Raw genomic sequence first — 22,444 nt, forward strand, 5'->3', positions numbered from 1 at the left:
AACTGATAATTTTGCAGTGGTCTCTTAATTTTTTCCAGAGCTGTATATATATATATATATAAATATATATATATATATATATATATATATATAATATATATATATATATTATATATTAATGTAATGTATAAATAACGTTTATTAGTATAAATATAATGGTAACAGGTGAATGCTACACTGGTGAAACGGCATGTTGCTTGATATCCTTCATCAATTATTCATTTTTTCTCGACATTAACATGTGATAATGCATTTACATATATGAAAACATATGTAATATGAAAAACCTCACGGTTTACCGCTTATAGCTTTCCGCTCCAAGTGTAATCAGACCTTAATTAATTATTACATGATACTTATTTTTTTCCGTAGTTTTACATTCAAAGGTGCCCATACATACTTTAGGTCTTGCTAAATGCTGTGCTCGTGAAATCACATCTCATTCAAGATGTTGACACACTGAATTAGTTTGTAAACAGCTTGAAAAGCATCAAGCTTGGTCACAGTTGCAAGCATACTGCATACCAGCAAGAATTCCTCCTACAATGCTGTGTACCTTTGAATGAGATAAGAATCAGTATTTTACATCTTGTGTTAAAATGAAACACATCTCTTCATCACGTACTTTTAGGGATACATTATCAAACTAGCTTGGAATGGGGAAGACCCCTGCACTTCTTATTTTAACAAGTGGTGTCCTTGTTGTGACGAGTTCATGTAGAAAAATAATTTGTTTTGACTATTACTCTACTTAAGATGTATTTGCGTTGCAGTATGTAACAATGAAAAAAAAAATTGCTCATTTTTCATGATGTTTAACATAAATAACTCTTTAAGACAAACATAACACCAGCCTAGAACTTTACCTGTAGGAGGTTCCATGTTGTATCTGTTCTCCAGACACCAACCCACAGGACGAAGCCTGAAGTCCAGGTAAAACAGCCACTTGTCGTGTGTGTCACAGTCCAGTCCAAAGTAGCGGAGCCGCAGCCTACCGCCAATATTTTCTATCACCCGGACTATCCAGTACTGGAAGGGATTCTGGGAATCCTGCAGTTCTACCAATGAATCAAGCATGATGAGATCAACAGTGTTCTTTCCTCGAAGAGGCTGACAGGAGACAACAGAATGCAATTATTTAAGTGTTTTCTTTTAGTTTTACACACTTTTTTGAAGATGCAACTGTTACTGTACAGGAAAATGTAAATTTACACTAGAATGTCTATTCAAATATAGAAATACAGAATGCCATGGTATCTGGTATTTTACTCTAAGCTTTTAAATGCTGACAAGTTTGAACCCCCCCTTAAAATACAAACTATTACTCACCCCTTCCAGCAAATTTACAGGTGCTGTTCGGGAACCAGTCAGTTCTTGGATAAGAAACTCTGTCCAGTCTGTGTATTTCTCTTTTATTGCTTAAAAAAAAAAAAAAGCAAAACATGAATAAAATTGTAATGCAATGTTTTTTTTTAGGTTTTGTTTTTTACCACGGGGCAATGCTAACACAAAGAAGCTATAATGGCTATGGGTCCCTGGAGGCATGGTAGCACAAAGGTAAAATGTTCAGATTATTTTGACATACCCATTGTATTTCAATGGATTGAAGCAATCCACACTGGTAATCAACTTTATTACCATGACAATGTATCAGTACTATTGTTCCAATTGTTATTCTATTACCATTGCAGTGGTCTCATGGTTCTGTTTACAGTACACCCCGGAATTATAATGGTAATTACCTCACTGAACCCATTACTGTTTACCAAAGGAGCCAGCAGTCTCAAACAATGGGAGAAGAAAAGCACGTCAGTGTGTGACAGAAAGACAAGGATTCTTGGTGGTAAATCTCCCTCCTGACTTGTGAGGGCACAAAGTAACGGGAACAGAATATTCTGTCTACTTGACCTGACACTTTGTTCCGAGGGTTAAGTCGGTCATGTAGAAAAGAGACGGAGCTTCGGTACACTAACTCATTGACCCGGAAGGTAAATAATGTGGCAGCTGCAGATTACAAGAGCGGCTGCAATCGTTTACCAAGGGGTCATAAGTGACGGTATAAATAAGGGTCGAAGCGATGCATCTGTTCCTTCGCTTGTTTTAAAAACTACTGAACCGTAAGGACTGTGTGAGATAACACATGACAAATAAATAAGAGACGTTCATAAGTGTTTTGTTTTGTCTGTAATTGTCTTGTTTTGTATTACTAGACGGCTAAACACGATTCCGGAGCTGTCGCCAAGGGCCAGCACTAACCCAGAACAGCACTGCACGACTGTCACTAAATAAACTGTATCACCCACCGCGAGCACTACTGCACGCACCCAGTTACTGGTGACCGTGTTATTATTTACAGCACACAGTACACATTGTTGTGTACTGCCGGGGTCTTATTTGGTCACCAGACCTGGATACAATAAAATACCTTTCCAACTGGATTATAACTCTTTTTTTGTTTATTGCACACTGCATCACTCCTGCTCCTATACACAATCAAACACTTTGCCACACAGTGACATTCATCTCCACCATGCTATCAGTACCGTGAAAAGGTAGATCACCTAGATATGCATATGCAACAATGTAAGTTAAACATACAGACAGACAGGCAGATGCCTTGTATTATTATGTTTACGGACAGCACTACGTTATATACAACAACCATCAATCCCTTAACGGATACAATTCGAGAGAGATGCTCCTGGGTGTTTGGGTATCTGGACACACCACGTTGGTTATGTCTGTTGGAAAGCCGGGAGAGTTATGGGGTTTATTTTTAGTTCCTTTAGAGAGGCCCCTTCAAATGTTGTTTTACTTCTTTACAAGAGGTTAGTAAGACCTATTCTTTTGTCTGGGACACATTCCAAAAATACAATACTAAGAAGCTTGAGTCTGTGCAAAAATATGTTAGGGTTGTATTGAACGACTGAAATTGGGATTCTACTTACAAAGCCACTGAGTGGCTGAATGTCCTCTTTTACTCTTGCTCACTTCTGAAAGGTTTTGCATTCACTGTGTTCTACCTTTGTGTCAATCTGTGCTCTTAAAAGATCAGGGTTGAGAGGTCTCAACAGTGATGCTCTGACAATCTTCCGTTGTCTTGCAATTATTTCTTTGGCACAGTCTTGCGGTTATAGAATGCCTTTCCCAATTTCATTGTTCAGCGTCATCTGTGCTTGAGATTAACTTGTGGTAATGAAAGTAATTGTTTAGAATTATTTTATTCTTATTATATTTTATTGAGTGTTTAGGTCTCTCTTTGTGTAGTACTGCTCAAACTATTGAGACGTACCTGTGCTGGCCCTATGGGCATAAAGCGAATAAACTAAACTAAACTAAACTAGATAGCTGTAAAACGTATTGTGACAAAGGGACAGACAAACATACAGGAGTCATCCAAACACCCCCCAGGGTTTGATACTCTTAATAACTGGATAAGTCTACTAAATGACAGACATCGTCATCGTCTACTAAATGACAGACTGTGTATAAGCAGAGACTGTGAAACACTCAATAGCTTGCTAGTTTCAGTTTTCACTAGGACAAGTAGAACTCTAAAGTGTGAGATAATAAAACATGCACTGCATACTATTAAAATAATATTATTAAAGAAATAATATGATATGCTATTTGTAAAATATCTTCATGTTTTTGTTTCTAACTGAAAGATCCTGAATGCAGTGCTGACAAATAATAACAGCAGTCATGCCGCTGTGTTTTCAGTTCAAGTAGTTATGTAATAAGGTGTTGGGTTTCAATTCAGCACACTCTTCTGCTACCTCTTCAGTAACATGCTGATATTATACAGAAAGCCTATGTACAACCTTAATATTATAGCTTTATTGCTAGTTTCATACAGTTAAATTGATTTTACTCTGATTTTAAATCTTGCCTCTGTACTAACTTTAAAATAGGGTTTGAAAACTAGAATTTAAAATGCACACCAATTTATTTAAATTTACAAAATATAATTATGCCAATTAACTATATCGACAGTTATATATATATATATATATATATATATATATATATATATATATATATATATACACACACACGTGTGTGGTGTGTGTTGGCTCTGTACCAATTAAACATATATATCTCTCTCTATAGATAGAGATATATATATATATATATATATATATATATATATATATATATATATAATATAATACATGAAATGAGGAGTCATGCGATCAGAAAAAAAAAGTAAATTAATTTAAACAAAAAAAATATATAAAATGAACCAGAAAAAGTCAACTGCTCTGATATTGTTAACTAGCTACTCAAGTCAACTGAAAGGCACATTTACACACTGCTATGACTGAACTGAAAAGTAAATGAAAAATCTAATCCAGCAGGTTAATATGTCATGGTACAACCTATTAAAAACCTCTGTCTCTCATTTGAATTCTATACTGATAATTTATTTAATCTCCTTCCAAAATACTGCCCTGGTTTCTTAATCACATAATATTATGGTGATTTATAATTCATTGTACATGAGGAATCTTGATTTTATTTGATTCAATGCAGATAACCTGCTGAGAACAACAGAATAGTGAAATATTCACATGGGAAAAAATTATTTACTCCCTGCTGTTACAAAAGACATAAATAACACTGCCAACAGACTGCAGCATTCCAGTAAAATAGCAGGTTAACTGTATTAGAAACCATTATTGAGCAGGGTTAGAAACTAACAATATTGTGCTACTAGTACCTTTTGAAACTTGCTAGTCCTGATGTAAATTTACTAGTCCTTACGTGAAGTGCCTAAGTTGGAATCAACAACAGTTGGGGTCCCTAAAAATAAGTTTAGATTTTATTTTGCTAAAAAATAAACACTATTATGAATTTAGATTAACTTTTTTTTTTTTTAACAAAGCACCTTCATAAACGCTCATACAGACCGATCAATCACTTATTTGCACCTCATTACTGAGCGACTACTGTACTGTGCTCTGACAAACTGACACTGACAGCACTAGACGGGATGACAGAGGAAAAAATTCTCTCAGCTGTCACCTTGCCGACCATGAAGCTCTGCCTGGAATTGACACCGATGACACAAATAAAATGTTCATTTTATTGCGCATTACATGTGTTGCTGTTTACAAAAACGCTGGCTGGCTATGAATTACTATCTACAATAATTTATTTACTCGCATACACACGCAGCCTTCACTAAAGTCCCAATTTAAAGACAGTACGTTTCATTGTAGCCCGCGGGATGAAATTGTTAGGTGTTTTTTTGTTTTTTTAATTAGCAGTGGGAGAAAACCACTTCAGCAAGTACAGTAGAATCTGCCAGAACTGACGGACGCTGACCCACTATAGATACTAATGAGAGCAAAAGAAAAACAAGGGAAACTCAGATCTTTTCAAGAAAGCTGGGAGACTGTATAAATGTATTTTATTTTTTTAAATGCTGCAATAACATTTGTGCTTGTGAAGCATCCACACTATATATTGACAGAACAGGTGATTTATTTGCACTATGCAGGACCTTATTTTCCCCCATTGGTGCTTGAGTCCATTATCAGTGATTGAAGCCTGGTTTTCAAACTAACTGATTATTGCTCACCAGTACCGTATTGGTATAAGAAAAGTGTGTTTTAGAAAAGTAATTTCAGCTTCCAATCACTTAAAATATGCTGATGATAATGTAAACAACACCAAGTCAGACAGCAAGTCCCAAGCTTTAAAGGTATTACTGTTTATAGATAAGAACTCAACTTTATTAAGAATGTGCTGTGTCATTATGTTTTAAGCAACATTCTATGATAATGTTCATTACGGTAGTTGTTTGTTTATTAATGTTTATTAAAATGTGGCCTATTGTTTGACCTCGTTAGTACAACCAGCCTCCTTTGCTAATGACATCTTCAGTTAGGGTTGTAACCCAGTATAAACCAACACATTTATGTAAAATGACTTTACACTTTAAAAAGATGCAACGTATTTCAGTAAATTCAAATGATAAATTTTGCACCCTGTATAGAGGGAGAACAGAAACGTAAAACATCATTAAGTGGGGTTGGCACTGCAGGGGAGATGAAGGGAGGTTTCAGTACTGAGTGACTGTTTTCTAAGCAACATTTGTGAATGCTTATTCACCATTGCTACACCCAGTTAAAAAATCGACTTCCCTGCATTTTTTTAATGCAAGACTGAACACGAGAGTATATGTGTATTTGTTTTAAGTACTCGCCCAGAGGACTACTGAGACACAAACATCATCTAGTCCTCATCAGATTTAATTCGCCTCTGGCAAGCATGAGTTTCAAACCCTGTTGAGGATTTATGGAAGACATTTAAAACAAACACCTTCAGGTCAGTAGTATTTCATTTGAATTACTTTCATAAAAAAAGAAACAAACAAATAATTGCCAGGTCTCAAATAATCGCCTGTCTTCAATATGCGCAGGGTCTGCTGGCAAATATTGTAAATAAATGCAGAGTCTCTATTAAACACCGGGTCTCTGTCATTGCCATTGAAGCTGAAGATGAGGAGCTTGAGCGTAATGAATAATAAGTGCTAATAATTGACAGTGATGAAAGTGACAAATAATAAATAATAACAGAACAGAAAGTTTTTATAATTTTAAGTGTGTTGAAAGTAGGCCAGACACAAGCCTCTTGGTGTATTTTAACATGTTTTGTTGTATTAACAATGTACAAGTTTGAGAATAAACGATAAATTATTTTTCATAATGATACTTATTGCTTTTATTGTTCTTTAAAAAAAAAAAAAACATTTTAGAAGTTTTATGTACTTATTATTATTATTATTATTATTATTATTATTATTATTATTATTATTATTATTATTATATTATTATTATTGTGCTGTAATTGAAGCATACACGCCTGTGTTCTGATATCTACAGGGCTATCTATGGATTTAATTAAGTTTTTAAATACAAACTCGTACTTCTGCTTATTCATTTTCGAACATTTTGCATACGTTATCCTTGTTAACCAGTGCATATAAAAAGAACATAATAATATTTTCGCTTTATACTTGAGTGTACAAACAATGTAATTTTGTTATAAAACAAAACTGTTACTTAGTTCCCACTGACACAAAACCTTTTAACAAAGTTGCTGGAATGTTTAAATTGAGTTACGATGTTGCTACAAGGATGTGTGTTAGTGGCTTCTCAATGACTGCATGAAGCATGTGAAGCTAGTGATCTAATATAAATGCCGGTCTCAAATAATTGCCAGTCTCCAATACACGCTGGATTTGCTGGCAAATATTGTAAATATGTGTTTAATTGAAGTTTTACGCTAATGTTTCCCTCATTTTTTAAATGCATGTTTACCTGTGCTCTGTAGACCTATAAGGTGTTCCTATTGCTATGCCTGTCTGGATTAATGATCAAAGAAACCTAATTCATGACTTCTAAGTTTTAAATAAAATGCCTAAAGGTCCAGAGTCCAATGCACTGTCACCCAAGTTCAGAGGTGGCGGCCAGCCTGCCTTGCTCCCTCGTATTACCTGAACTACAGAAGCAACTAAGGCTGAACTCGGAATGAACACATTTGAGTTCTGAAGCAGTACTGTACAAGGCTACATCAAAACACACACTACTGGCTTGCTATCTTGTTGGCAAAAACCTGTCTCTTAAAAACAGTGCATAACATAAAGCTGCTTACGACTTTCCATATTAAAATAATTAAACTTTTCATATTTTTTTCCAGTAAACTGCTGCCAACATAAACAAATGAGTCTATTATAGTGTGATAATCTTTTTACGAGGCACTGATCCAGATCCAATGTGCCTTGATTAATTGAGTGAGTTGTAACATGGTTATCCTAATCATCCACAACATGCATATTACGGTGGGCATCTCACACTAACACGCTAACTGAAAAACGTCCTCTAAAAGCAATTGCTGAAAGAAAACAATACAATAATTACGTATCAAATCACTTGTTAAAATAGTCAGTATTGACTCAATATATGTACCTTTTTTGTTGTTATACAGTCAGCATTATAAACTGGAGGGAGAGCCTGGTTTGAGGTAAAGTTAAGTAGACAAATGTTTGGCAGTCAATGAAGGGCTGGTACTGAGCTGGCACAGCAACTTATCTAAATAAACCCAGTGGGATTTTTCAAAAAATATTTTTACAAAGAAATGGAATACAATAATTACTGTAATTATTAAACATAATCTCTGATTATTCGTGCCAATGATAACATTAGTCTCTTAATTCTGCCTCTATACATATGTATTAATTGTAGCCCATGCCCCCAAATGGGTTTGACTGAATGCAACTCACTTCCTAATACCTCGTAGCCTCTTAAAAAACTAAACTGGTGTAAAAGGACAATGCAGTCGACTGTTTAGAAGTCCGAAATATATATTCTAGCCAAACTATTTGGGATGTAGGTATATCTGGCAAATCTAGAAACCCTGCGGCTTCTTACAAACGTTTTTCTTTTTTTTTCTTTTTTTTACAGGCAACCGTTAATTAAAAGATGCCTTTTCCTCCTATATAACATCAGAATTCTAAGAATAGTTAAAACCCATGCAATCAAAAATGAAATATATGAGCTGTGTGCTTGCTTCGGGTCCCTGACATGTTGTGCAGCTGGGTTCTCACACTGCAAGCAAAATGATGCTGCAGAAGCAAGATTTTTCTTTTCTGTTTCTAAAATCTGTGTGAACGCTTGCACTGTGATCAAAACACTTTGTTGCATCGAATGGAGTTCCCTTCTCATAAACTCAGCCAGTTTCAAGCCCAGATTTAGGTTATTAAAATGTTTCCGTAGTGTCTATATGGGGATCCAATGCTTTCCCTATGGACGTGCCACTGCTTCCACATCTTATAACTGCTGCGGCTTGTATTGTCTGGTTTGATTTCCCTGTTTTGCAGATGGCTGGTGGTTGGTCACAGTTTGGGGTACTGATTGCATTATGCACCTATTTAGAGGTGAAACACCATTTTACAGTAGCATGCGTAAGTAGAGGCACAGGGCTTAACATATGGCAGCTACAGGGACTCACTAGTTAATACAGAACATATATCATATGAATCAGTACTGGCAGACAGTTAAAACTGTCTGCCAGATGCCCCAGGGCTTTGTTGTTTTGGTGCTTTTTCCATTTTTCACTGTGCAGTTGGCAAATGCATTCGGTTCGTTTATATAGTCTGTGAACCGGATGCTTACAATATCCTGCAAGGTATCTTGGTGTCTTGAAAGATGGCAGCTATTAATGTATTGCTCTGGTTTTTAATAGCATGTTTTAGATTCTTACATATTGCACTGGAAGAAAGCATGGGAACTGGGGAATGTATTTAATTAATACATTTGTTGAATGCCTATTGCAGGAGAATAGTGCAGTACTCCAACTGTAGGCATTAAACACAGTCATTTGAGAAAATAATATATTTAATTATTTTTGTGATCAGTTGAGCATCAGTTTCTCGCACTATTCATGTAGTTTAGGGTTACTAGTTTTCCATGTGATAAAACTTGAACATTTTTTTTCAATTGACTGAAGCTGTAGCAACTCTGAAGCCATTAAAATAACAGTACATATTAACACATATAAACTAAACATTGGGTGTATTTACTGCAGAGCATAACAACTCATTATTTTCTTTCTATTGTCATCTAGTCAAAACATGTTAAATGTACAAGACGACAAATTAATAAAATAGAATAGATATTACAATTTAAATGTAATATACACATAATAAGAATGATTAAACAAATAATCCATAAGATTGTTTATTTTATTTTTGAATGTCGCTAAACCAGGGGTTCCCAAAGTTTTGGTGCTGGAGGGCCAATTTCCTGAGGTTGCATGGGATGGGGGGCCGCACAAGAGAATGTACCACTCATGAAACTGAAATGTGTCCCAAATCATACCTTTTTTATTTCCTATACATTTTTGTACTTAAATTAGGAATGCATATTACTACCACTGCAACACCAGCAGCTTTGAAATGTATTTGTACTTTATCCTGTGTCTTGGTGCCACAACAGGCTTAGGTTTGAGCACCAATATCATGCTGTCACATCTTACATTGTCCTGGTCACAACAGTTAAAGACGATAATACTGAAATAGATAATCTTCAAACTATACCAGTTAAACTCTTTTGTGGGTTATTCTTCAGTAGTGAGGCAGAATGCATCCTGACTTGTAGAACTAATCACTTCACTAAGAGCTGAATGTATGTACAGTGAACTCCGCTTAATTCAAATCTCTGGGGGCCATACAAATAGCTTGAGATGTGCAAAGTTTGAATTAAACAAATTATGTAAATTGTCCCATGGTGTGGACATTTAGAGCTATTTCCATAGTAAATGTGCAGAAATAAAACATAGACTCTACTGTATTTTAGCTTGATGTTTTTATTTATTTATTTTTATTTCTGAATACAACAAAATAGTCACACATTTCTATTTAATTATTCGTAAATTATCTGCCATTACATTGGCGCTTTTTATGCAATTACATACGATTGCTACTTAACATCCTACTAGCTACTTGTGACAAAGTGCCTGCCCCTGTGTATATTTTCTGTTATATGTTGCGTGTTGTGTGTTAATGTTGGCATATAGTCATTGGCACACGGGTTATAAACGGGTCTGTGTAACACGAGTGTTTAAAATGTATATTTGTATTTAGGCACGAGGATTGCACAGCACTACACGTGCAAGTAAAAAGTAATATGTGAGCACGGGGAATTGCACTTTATTAATTCATGTGCAGTTGTACCGAGACTCCAATTGAATGACTGATTAGCAATCGAGTCTTGGTACAGCTGCATAAAAGCAGCATGTTTTTTTTTAAAGGGACAGTGCACATATAATGACAGTAACAACTTAATTAATAAAATTGGCTTGAGAGGGTCCAGATTTGATCCAAAACATGTAAATAATGTATGTTAAGGAATTTTTATGAACTTCGATTGCTGTGTATTATTAATTTCCCCCCAATTACATGCACCATTTTTTACGAAAATTTTCAGAAAATGTAAAAATAAAGTAAACAGTCAGAAAGGGGGGGGGTGTGTGTGTGTATGTGTGAGGGTTGGCTTTGGGGTGCTTGCACTTTGGGAACCCCTGCTCTAAACGGACCCAGTGTGAACACATCTTTAGTGTATGCCTGTCAATCGTTATTATTTTGATATAATTTCACTAGAGGCTTTTTGGTTTGAACAAAAACTAATTAATAGCGCTACTGTATGTCCAAACTCTACGTTAAAGAGGTTCTCAAAGGTTAAAGATTTTCTGTAAGTCAAGCTTCCAAGAAGCCTTTATCTCTGCCTAAGCTAATGTTTATTAATAATTGCTGTAGACACTGTTAATAGGCAACTTGATACTGTGTATGTACTGTATGTGTATTATTTATTTTCTTCGATGTACTACACCTCTTACAATTTTGCACATAGTTTCCAAGGCTTCGGTTTAAAAAATGCTTTATAAGTAGATCTACAAATGTTTGTTGTATCATAAATCATCTCTCTCATTACAGGAGATCATGCGTGACCTAAGCTATTAAACCGCACTCTAACCTCAAAAGTCTCCTATGAACCACGACTTGCACTCTATCCAATTAACTTCCACTTTGATTCTGATTTGCATCAGTGTTGCATACTTCAATATGTGTTTTTCTTCACATTAATTCAATCTTCCCATGGCTACAATCCCAGGTAGTGTGAATAGGGTGTAATTAACATGTTTTAACAGGTTGTATTATTTTTTTAATTAATACTTAGCAGATTAAAATAAATTAAACAGAATTACCCAGCAAACCAGAGTCAACATTCCCAACCTAAATGCATGCAGACAAAACCTTTGGACACTAAGAGGAAGTTTAACAGGAAAACAAAGCTGTGATATTTTTCTGTTTCATGTTTAAATTTTAATGGAAAAAAAATAATCTACAACCATTTTTTTTTTAAGCAATACAGAAAGGTAACTATGTTTTTTATTGACTCAACACATCTGTATATTGTTTGATATTTTGCTCTGAAGGCAGTGATTCATCTGTTCCAATATTTCAATATGACAGACAATCTGTCATGACAATAGGTGTTTTTGTTTGCTCTTCAAATGAAGTGACGTTACTGTAATATTTGCCAGTCTACCTAAAAAAGATCAATAAAGACTTACAACAAAATATCACAAGCTTAAAGATTTGCAAATGATGGCTCAGCATCCAGTGTGGGCTAATCTACAAAGCCCACAATTCCTCTAATTAATTCCCTCGATGTTAAACATTTGTAGCAGGTGTGTTAATTGAACCAAGCTGTTCCCAATTTAAAAAATGGTATTTAAGAACGGATGGTGCAGAACGAACAGGACCATATATTTTTTTTTCCCCCTTCACAATATTCTTAATGTGTTGTTACAAAAGGATTTCAATGAAACCCCTTGAAGACAAGAAAATGAGAGCCTTATGTTTCAAATGCACAATTCCATAGCTGAGACATTACAACTGTCTGCACCATTTTTCAAGGTCTTTTGTTATGTTTTGTAAATCTGTTATTGTAGATTTTTTCACTGTTTATTTACAACATATTCTTTGGCTTCCCTTTGTCATTTTCTTTGGTTCTTAATGTCAGAAATACAATGTGTCATTTTCAGTAAGTATTCATGGATGCTCCCTTTTTATATCCTGTACTATCAATGTCTAAATTGGTTCAGTTTGAGTCTATCCCTCAAACAAGTACAGAATAATGAATAGCATTATTTAAATGGTCTTGTGCACAAATCCCGAAAGAATGTAGACAGCAGATAAGAACATAAGAACATAAGAAAGTTTACAAACGAGAGGAAGCCATTCGGCCCATCTTGCTCGTTTGGTTGTCAGTAGCTTATTGATCCCAGAATCTCATCAAGCAGCTTCTTGAAGGATCTGAAAAGTCCTTTCAAATTCAGCATTGTAATTCATGGGATTTGGGGTTTTTGTTGCTAACATAAACGTTCATGATGCACTATGGTTTTATATAAATGTTTTCTAAAGTGGACTGAATTATAATGACATGAATTCTGAAAAATGACTGCATTCTTTTCAATCATCTACGAATAAGAACTCAGTTGGCTAACCATAACTTTTTTTTTTTTATTCAAGTGGCTTTCAAATAACTTCTTTATGTTTTAGTATAAAATTGAACAAGACGGTGGCATACTGCTGCTTTAATCTCCAAGAATGAGTATGTTTCCATTTCATGAAGCAGTACTCAGAACTGATGACTAATAGCCCAGTGCTGAGCACAGAAGGTCAATGAATGACAATCAAATGCAGCATACAGCTGCCTTGATTTTGTTTAGCTGTCAGACCCAGCAGGTTATTAAGATGATGTTGTACTTAGTTTTTACATTTCAGTTAATCTTTTCTGGTACAATTTTCGTGAGTGAAATGCACCAGTGCATATGACAATTTCAATACAATTCATACCCTTCCTCCAGCAGCACAACTGCCCTGGGACAGGGGCAAGCTTGCACACTTATTTTGATCTGACACAGACTGTTGTATTTTAATGAGAAAACAATATGTATACAGCATGTGTTTGCGTGTGTTTACAGATTCGAGAATAAATTGCTGCCCTTTTGCCTTCGAAAGACAATACAGAAATAAATAATTTTAAGATTTTGACATAATGAGTTGCAACATTCTTAAAAACACAGCAAAAACTATCAGGTAATAAACAACATGTTTACAGGTGTGGGAATAGGTCTCTTATGGTCTAATTCTGCTTGCATCATGACCAGGAGAAAAAGTATAGTGGAATGATCATACAATACAAGACAAACACAAGAGAGGGTGTCCTACTACAGTACATGTATAAACAGAATCACACCTTTTAAACAAATACAAATCTAAAAATAAGTTATCATTATAATTGAATGCCTAAACCATCCCTATGAGAAAACACAGTATGTACAATATGTTCCCTCATAGGTGACTAATGTATTTTTACAAAACCAGCACTGTAATAGCATAAGTGGACATTAACCAATCTGAAGCACTGTAATTAAGCAGCTATGTTTATTTCCACTACGGCTGTCAGGCTATAGAATTGTGATAGCCATCCAGTTTTACCAAATTAAAAGATTGAAAGCACATTCATGCGAAAGTGTTACAGAACCTTTGTGAAAAGGAGAAAGCCTGTAAGCATTACAACTAGATAAGTTAATATGAAAAGAAAAATCTGTCATCTGAATGAGATTTAAATTAATTATCTGCTTACAAGAGAAAAAAATGTTGAGTGTAAAAAAAAAAAAAAAAAAAAAAAAATACTGTGTGAAAACCAACAACATTTAAAAATCAATAACATAACAGACAAAAAACGTGTATCGCTACGTCTTGTTTAACAGATGGTGGGTTAATATTTATGCTTAAAATAAAAGCTATTTCAGTATTTTTATGTGCAGCGTAACATTTCCTCTACAGAAAATAAGCATGCAAATATTACATGGTGTCAGATATTTACTGGATGAAACATTGTTTTATAAATGTCATAAATCCAAACAAGATGTTCCAGTAAAGGACTGCAAAGTGTTCTGCAGGCAAATGTGTAATTCTAATGTATTATTCCTCATGAATATTAAAGAATGTGTCTTTATGCTGTAGTGCAAAAAGTGTGCTCTCCACAATTAGCCATACAGGTAGCAATCAGTTATTAGTAGTTAATGGAGTTTACTGTAAACAGCTGGTATAATGTAAATCTATTTGGCCTCTGCAAACAATTGCAAAATAATTTTAGTTTGTTTACTAAATGTTGCTTAATTTTGCACATTGCTGGTTGGGAAGAAAAAAATAATTACCAATCAGGCTGATACATATTTTGTAATATGCTCATGTATTTTCTGTTTACTGGAAAGCATTTTATTCTGTCATTGACATCATCAAGCACAAACATATATAAAAAGTCAAATACTATACTCCACTTTCAGTAAAAACACTCTTAAAGTACTTTTATGTTAACAACTGTAAATCACCCATATCTCAAATTATTAATCTACTTTACCAAAAAAAATCTTACAAATAATAAAAAAAACACACAAAAAAAAAATTATCTTCAGCTACTAACTTCTGTACTATGATTTAAATTGACAGACATACTGTCCATTATAAGCATACACAGTAGTGGAATTTAGCACAGAAACATTATTGTTTAACTTCTGAGTGTATGATTGGCCTTTGCAGTTGCATAGCACCGGGTCCTGTTTTTGAAAAAATAATTAACATTCTGAAAAAGTAATTTCTGCTTGAAAAGCACAGATCAGAGGAGTTCATTTGGGCTAGACAGAGGATTTCATCTATTTAAAAAGCTCTGAACAGTATCTTGAGAGATGTTACTGTATGTATGAAGCTTACTCTCAAGGACAACCAGAGTTCGACAGTCACCCATTCAACATGACTAAACAATCATAAAGCCTTTTATGAAAAAGAAGGAGCAGCTTTATTACTGTTTAATAGATGTCTGCCAGCGGTATTCTGTATTTGGACTTTTTTTTTTTTTTATTGCAGACCACAAGGAAACATTTCACACTGCCACCCTATGACTTTCTTTTTTCTATTTTTCTCCAGTTTTTAACTTGTTTTGTCGGGTGTGAGTTACTCATTTGGTCTTTGTGAAGAATATACTGGCGCCAAGGCGGGGTTTTCACACTTTCTTCTTATACAGTATTATCCACAACTTCAAACACTCACTTTCAAGATAAAAGAAACTTGAACATAATGCAAATGTCAGTGTGTTTTTTTTTTTGATGTATTTACTGCATGCATCGAAGCTTATGCAAAAAGGTACTGTGGAGTAGAGTTCTCCTCGGGCCTAAATTTAAAACCCGATCCCAACCCGACCAAACAAAATCCGAACCCGACCCAAGCCCGTGACCTTTGAAATATTTGCATACCCGACCCAATCATCTCCACAAATATCCTAGCATACACTATGGCAACTAAGGGCCTCATGCACTAAACAGTGGTAAAGTCCTGAAATACTGCATGGTAAGAGAAACCCATACTGTGCACAAAAAGGAAAGTGTGTCCGCTCTATTCACTAATATAATAAGCACGAATAAGGCGAGCTAAATGATTCATTTGCCAGCCATCATAGCAGGCGAAATGCTGTACGTGTTACACTCCCTTTATTTTAGTATATGGGCACTCCAGAGGACAGGTAGTCCGGCTCTCACTTTGTCAGAATGACAGCGACCAAGGAGGCAGCAGCCGGCACCAGCTACCTCTTCAGTGGGTCGTAGAATAAGGGGAGGCGGCCTGGTGTTACGCAGATTTCTGTATCTACATAGAATTCATACAGCACAGTCTATTCCTACAATGCATCTTGCACTGAGAAAGCAACATGTTTGTAATCGGAATAAAGGAAATGATTCTGTAATCCAGTTCAGGTGCAGTCATCTTTTGGTAAGTTGCATTTTCAGAATAAATCAATAAGTACAGTATTACAACACTGTATGTTAAAATATTGCCCTTAATCCACAAAGCCAATGAAATACATTCTATACTAGTCTAGCCTATATTTGACATTTTACTTGTAGTGTTCTGTGGAACATGGGCATTCGTTTATCCTGGAAGAAATTTAACACAGCACCTGAAAGCACATATACGCATTTATCATGTTTCCCCACACAGCACACAGGTCTGCTCTATTTATATTGTGATTTACACAGATACTGCCTGGTTTCAATAAACGTAAACTTAACACGCGCTGAGACACTTAGGTAAATATGTTTTTTATATCAAGTCCCTCCCTCGCGTTATTAGGGGAGAGAATTTGAATACATTTCCATGGATTACCATTATTAATTATATATAAATGACTTGCACTTGGTACCTTTTTCCACGCGATTCATTCCGCTGGTTAGTGAATATAGCAGGTGTACAAAGCACGCAATAATGGGCTTACTGCGTGGTAAACTGGTTACCGCTGTTTAGTGCATGAGGCCCTAAGTACCTTCTGTGTAGAGTATTCCTGGTTTCCAGATAAAACATAAATAGAAAAAAATCACTCTGAAATAATCATATCTCATTTACATCCTTTCCTAGTAATCCAACACTGCATGATTAAAAAAATAACAACAGGCTTCTTCAAAACTATATAATATATATATATATATATATATATATATATATATATATATATATATATATATATATATATAAAATACTTTATATAAAAATACCATAAATAACCACACAGAAGATGCTGTAACAAATTCAAATTAATTTTGGACAAGACTATATCATATCAAACCTGTAAATTAACATTCAACAAAAAAAAAACACTACAGGACGAATATATCACTTTTCAGTGTGCTGTTCTGTCATATTGCAGTAATATTTTTGCAAGATTTGCACTGTACAATGGACTTTTATTATCGTTTAATACAACAATGTCGTAATTTTTCCAAACAGTGGACTTTGAGTACCCTTTTCAATAAAGGAATGTTCCACTGCTACATATTCTCCCGTTGGCAGTTTTTTTTTGTTACTGATTCAGCCTATATATCATGATTGCCGTGCAGGCATACTTTGTGATATAAAGCAGATCATGATATAAACCGGGTTTCACGTTTGCCTATGACTGCACATTACGAGTGCGAGAAAAAAAAAGAAAGAAAACTTTTAATGTTGAATTAAAGAGCAGTGTTTTAATACTGTACATGTAGTGTTTCTTTACATTTAAACAAATGCATATAGTTTAGGACAAATACGTTTTGTATCATTTTGTTTTTGGTGCATTTGTATAACACTGTTAAAATTTGGTGACGTTGGTGTTTTAAAACTGAACTGTATCCCGTTAAGACCGCCCACGCAGCATTTGTTGTGCAAGAGCATTTCATATTTTTTCATTTTGACAGGCTTTCATTTTTTCAGTTTATCAGCCGAGATGATTACTGGTTGTTAGTTGCGTTGGAAATTAATTAGCTCCTGTTGTTACTTAGTAAAGCCCGACGACGCAGCATTTGACAGGCAGCACAAAACAAATAAGCTGGTTTGTGAGACGCTATTAGAGAGGTAATTTCTCAAAGAACCTATGGTGCATGCACCACTTGCACACAGAAGAAGAAAAAAAAGACATAAAATTAATAAAAACACCATAATCCACTCACTGATAACACTAACACGACCTGACCCCAGCCATAATATACAAACTACACCGACCAAGCCTGACACTTACTGTCCCGTCGGGCTCAGGTTGGGTAGCAAGGCTCTACTGTGGAGGTCAAAGGTTGCAACAACTTAAACGTTACTGACAGTGACCCTTACTACTTATAAATCCTTTTTAGTTCACTGTTAATTTAACCAAAAATAAAACTTGAAATGTTAGAAAACTAGTGAAAAACAACTCAGTAGTTTGCATGCAGGATTCTGAGCCTCATATATGCTAATCTGTTTACTAATAGCATTGTTACATTATTGGCTTTGATAAATAGTGGGCAGAACTGTTTCTTTCACACATTATCCAAAGGCACAACACTAAATGATAGATCTAAAGCATCCACTAAACAAGACCCCTTTATAACACAACGCTGCCGCATTTCTAAACTAAGCTATACAACAGAGAAGTAAGAAACCATGATAAATGAAAAGTGTAAACTTTCGCTTGGGTTATATTTTGAATAGACATATGACAGGCAACAGGATCATCATAACAGGTTCCTATGGTTTGTGCCTGAAATGGTTTTGTGCGCTTACCTTCTTAATATAGGCTCATCATCAAGAAAACATGAAAAACAGCAGAATGCAGCATTGTATCAGGACATCTCCAGTTAGCATCCTTCAAATTGTTTAGGAATGTTTTGTTATGGCTTTATTATGAACTTGATCAATGATTTTATATGTGTTAGTGCTGTTTCGACAGTGCTTCGTGTGGGCAACTTGATATTATTATTTATAATGTTCTCAGAAGGGTGTGTATTCAGTGACTCTTTTTCAAATGCTTTCATGAAGGTGTGTTGCACTGTGATCTTAAGTCATAAAAGCAGGCTAAGTAGATTGTTTAATAATACTGTATGCCAATAAAAGTCTGGTAATATGCTGGTATTTGCTGATTTTGCTAAACCTAACCTTCCCAGCTTGCATAACAAACAGTAGGATTTGGGGCACAACTCTAAACCATGTTGGTAACCGCTCACTCAGTATTATGTACGCAGTTAAACTTGTATCATCCACCTGTATAGAAGGATCACCTTTCCATGCACTCCCTGTTTATATTATTCTTTCTGTTCGTCACCTGTATAGAAAGACCACTTGTTTGTAAAGACTATGATTCAATGGTCTTTTGAGCAGTCATTACAAGCATATGTTTTAATACATTTCATATTATACCATCTACATTTTCACAATATTTATTTTCTTACATTTCTAAATATCATATTATGTGTGTTCTACATCATTCTCTATTGATTTTTTCAGCTTAGATCATTATTTATCAGGCTTGTTAACAACTTATTTTTCAAACAGTGTTTCTGAAAATGTATTTTCTTAAGTGAGTTTAACAGATCACTTGTTCTGTACAAAAATAATTTTAGCTCCCATGCAACTGTGATTTCCATTTACTAACTCACAGTGGGACATAAAATACCTGACTTTTGAATCTGCATTCAATTATTATTTCTCCTGATTTGGAATACCTAATCACTTTTCCCCTCCCTTTGTAGTCCCCAGCAAAGACTGCCCTACTTTGCACAGCTAGGACACGAACCTGTGCTGTACGACTCACCCTGTGCACCATGTGGCTGTGCCTCTACCAGCTGAGCCACCCAGGGACCCTTGCTTTTGAAATGGAACCCGTGTAAATACTGATCGAAGCAGAAACGGCATTACAGAATTTTTATATATATATATATATATATATATATATATATATATATATATATATATATATATATATATATATATATATATATATATACACACACACACACATATATATATATATATATATATATAAACACACACACACACATATAGATATATATATATATATATAGATATATATATATATATATATAGATATATATAAACATACATCATTGGTTATTATGCAGGTAAAATATAGATGGTATTGATTGTTACAAAACCTTCCAAGTTGAGTTTTACTTTTTTGGTGCCAAATGAAAAGTTAAAGACCCTGATAAATTTGCCTAGCTCCTGAAAAAACAACTCCAAATTTGGTGCACAGACTTTCATCAAGCAACAGTTTTGTGAGGGGAAATGGATCCAATAAAGCAAAAAAGCATTTTTTTTTTTTTTTTTTTTAACAAAGCAGACATGACATAAATAGTTTTAAAAAGAGTCTGATTTTACTGCTTACCTTTTCTCAGGTAACAGTTCTCTGAGAAATAAAAAGAAATAAAAATCACTGTAATAAATGCAAGCTGGGATGGTTGTTTATTTAAACGTATACAGTGTGTGTATACATATATATGTACCCGCCATTGAAAGATCAAGTCAATTGGAATGCTGAGGGTTAATATTTCAAAGAATTTTAAAAACTACAGTTCTGTTATTGTACAACTATTGAGTAACTACAGTTTGCTAAATTTTATTCAGAAGCTACAGTTTGGGCTTACTGCAGCCAAGTCAAAACTAATAAAATAGGTATCTTAACACTGAAAATATCATTTGAGCTAAATCGAGAACGCTAATTTTAATAATGCTTGTCCACTCACAATTTATTTGTGTCTATGTATATAATGCACAGAGAAACATCTGTTTAAACCACCTGCTTAATGACAAACACTGTCAGTGATCTACAGAATCGGTAGAATCTATGGAGCACTGCAGATAGCGTAAACTGCCAGTGTTTTTGACACTCTAGTCCCACTTACATCACTTAATTTGCAGGTGTTCAGAAAAAGTGCTTGAGTCTCTTTTTAGACAGGAACAACTATTTAATATTACATGTACTGTAAATCAACAAACCCTGACTGAATGACAACATTACAGCACAGCTTGTTTAAACTTGGATAGCAATTTTGAAGAAACTCCCTAAAAAAGTACAGTAGATTCTCACTAATCCAAACTACTTGAGACCAGACCATGCTCACAAGAATGGTTTGTTCAGAGTACAGTAGAGAGTTTAGTATCCTGAACAGAAATTACTGTGTTCCCAATACCATTTTGGTTTTTGAAGGCTTCAAAGTTCATAACTGACATCAGTGTGCTTTTAAAGCAGTCAAAGCTAGGTGCTTTCCCTAGTCTTTGGTCTTGCAATGTGTCCTTCCTACTTTTAGGGTATGGGTCAGTTATTGAGAAAAATGAGACTGCTTACACCTACCATTGAGTTGCTTGACTTTGTACTACTGCTCATAATCCGTTAAAAAGGCCTTATATAGGCTTTGTTTTTTATATTTGATGCTCTCACAATTCATATTTTAACCCTAAACAAACCTGTATAAAGAGACATCTGTAAATGTTTTTGTACCTTTAATATGCTTTTTTTTTTTTTTTTTTTTTTTAATTACTTTCAAACTATGACTTGCACAGTACTATACATGTGCAGGTCAATATTTGATGTAATATTTGAAGTACTCTATGATGTGGAAATTCAGTTTCAACAGTTTATGATACAGTGGTTTAGCTCATATGTCTGTTTGGAATGTAAGGGTCCAAATTAGCAACAGTTTGCTGTCGAGTAAACCTGTGTAGAAGCCTAGCAAAACCCATAAATCCTACACAAAACTCAATCTATGTTTTTTTAAATACCCTGTACTCTGCAAACTATCTGCAATAAGTGACATAACAATATATATATATTATTTTTTTAAAACATGAAATATTATAACCCTAACAAACTCTTATTTATTTTCTGGGAACATTTACACTATATATAAGTCACTGCCAAGATTTCCTCATTAGAACATTTAACGACATTTACCCCTGTTGCTTAATTGTGACCCCTTGGCCAATTTTGACTAATAAAAAAATACCCTTCTCAAATTTGAACAGCAAACTCTGGACAGCCAACTATAGACCTGTGTACCCAGAACTCAGTCTGCCCCAGCATGCGATGAAAGCAGCAGATGAGTCTATCCTTGCTAACTTTGTTGGTTAGTTAGTTTTCACCTCTAGGTCTGTAGCTACTGCCTTACCTTCAGGTGGCATCAGGACTTTGTTATTCTGTGCACACCAGCCCACCGGGTGCAGATCTGCCGTCATGACATCGCACCAGAAGTCTGCTTTGCGATCCTCCCCATAGCCGCTGAAGCGCAGCAGAAGCAGCTGTCTACAAGTGGTTATGATAGTCGCTACCCAGTAAGTGTCAGGGTTGCTTTTATTAGCCACCTCCAGCTTCATCCCAGGCTGGAAACTGCTCTGGAGGCTGATTTCAACCTGAAAGGAAACAGAATAAAATGAATAAACTCATACAGAACCATGCTTTTTAATCTGATTTGTTTTACCCCAGTCATCAAATGAAGTGACTAGAAAACATAG

General features: G+C 34.9%; 1 protein-coding gene across 3 annotated transcripts in view; it reads right to left on the minus strand.

Annotated features, from left to right (window-relative positions):
- LOC121318256 (scm-like with four MBT domains protein 2) overlaps positions 1 to 22,444 on the minus strand; it is a 75,894-nt gene that overhangs the window by 42,788 nt on the left and 10,662 nt on the right. For 2 of the 3 annotated variants that reach the window (XM_041254726.1, XM_041254727.1), the window contains exons 4-7: positions 22,102 to 22,342; positions 20,322 to 20,342; positions 1,330 to 1,418; positions 867 to 1,110 (exon numbers count right to left, since the gene is read on the minus strand). In XM_041254726.1, the coding sequence (XP_041110660.1) occupies positions 867 to 1,110; positions 1,330 to 1,418; positions 20,322 to 20,342; positions 22,102 to 22,342 (595 nt within the window). The remainder of the gene's footprint in view (positions 1 to 866; positions 1,111 to 1,329; positions 1,419 to 20,321; positions 20,343 to 22,101; positions 22,343 to 22,444) is intronic. The other variant, XM_041254728.1, reaches the window with a different exon arrangement.

The sequence above is a fragment of the Polyodon spathula genome, chromosome 7 (genome assembly GCF_017654505.1).
Source record: "Polyodon spathula isolate WHYD16114869_AA chromosome 7, ASM1765450v1, whole genome shotgun sequence".
NCBI lineage: Eukaryota > Metazoa > Chordata > Actinopteri > Acipenseriformes > Polyodontidae > Polyodon > Polyodon spathula.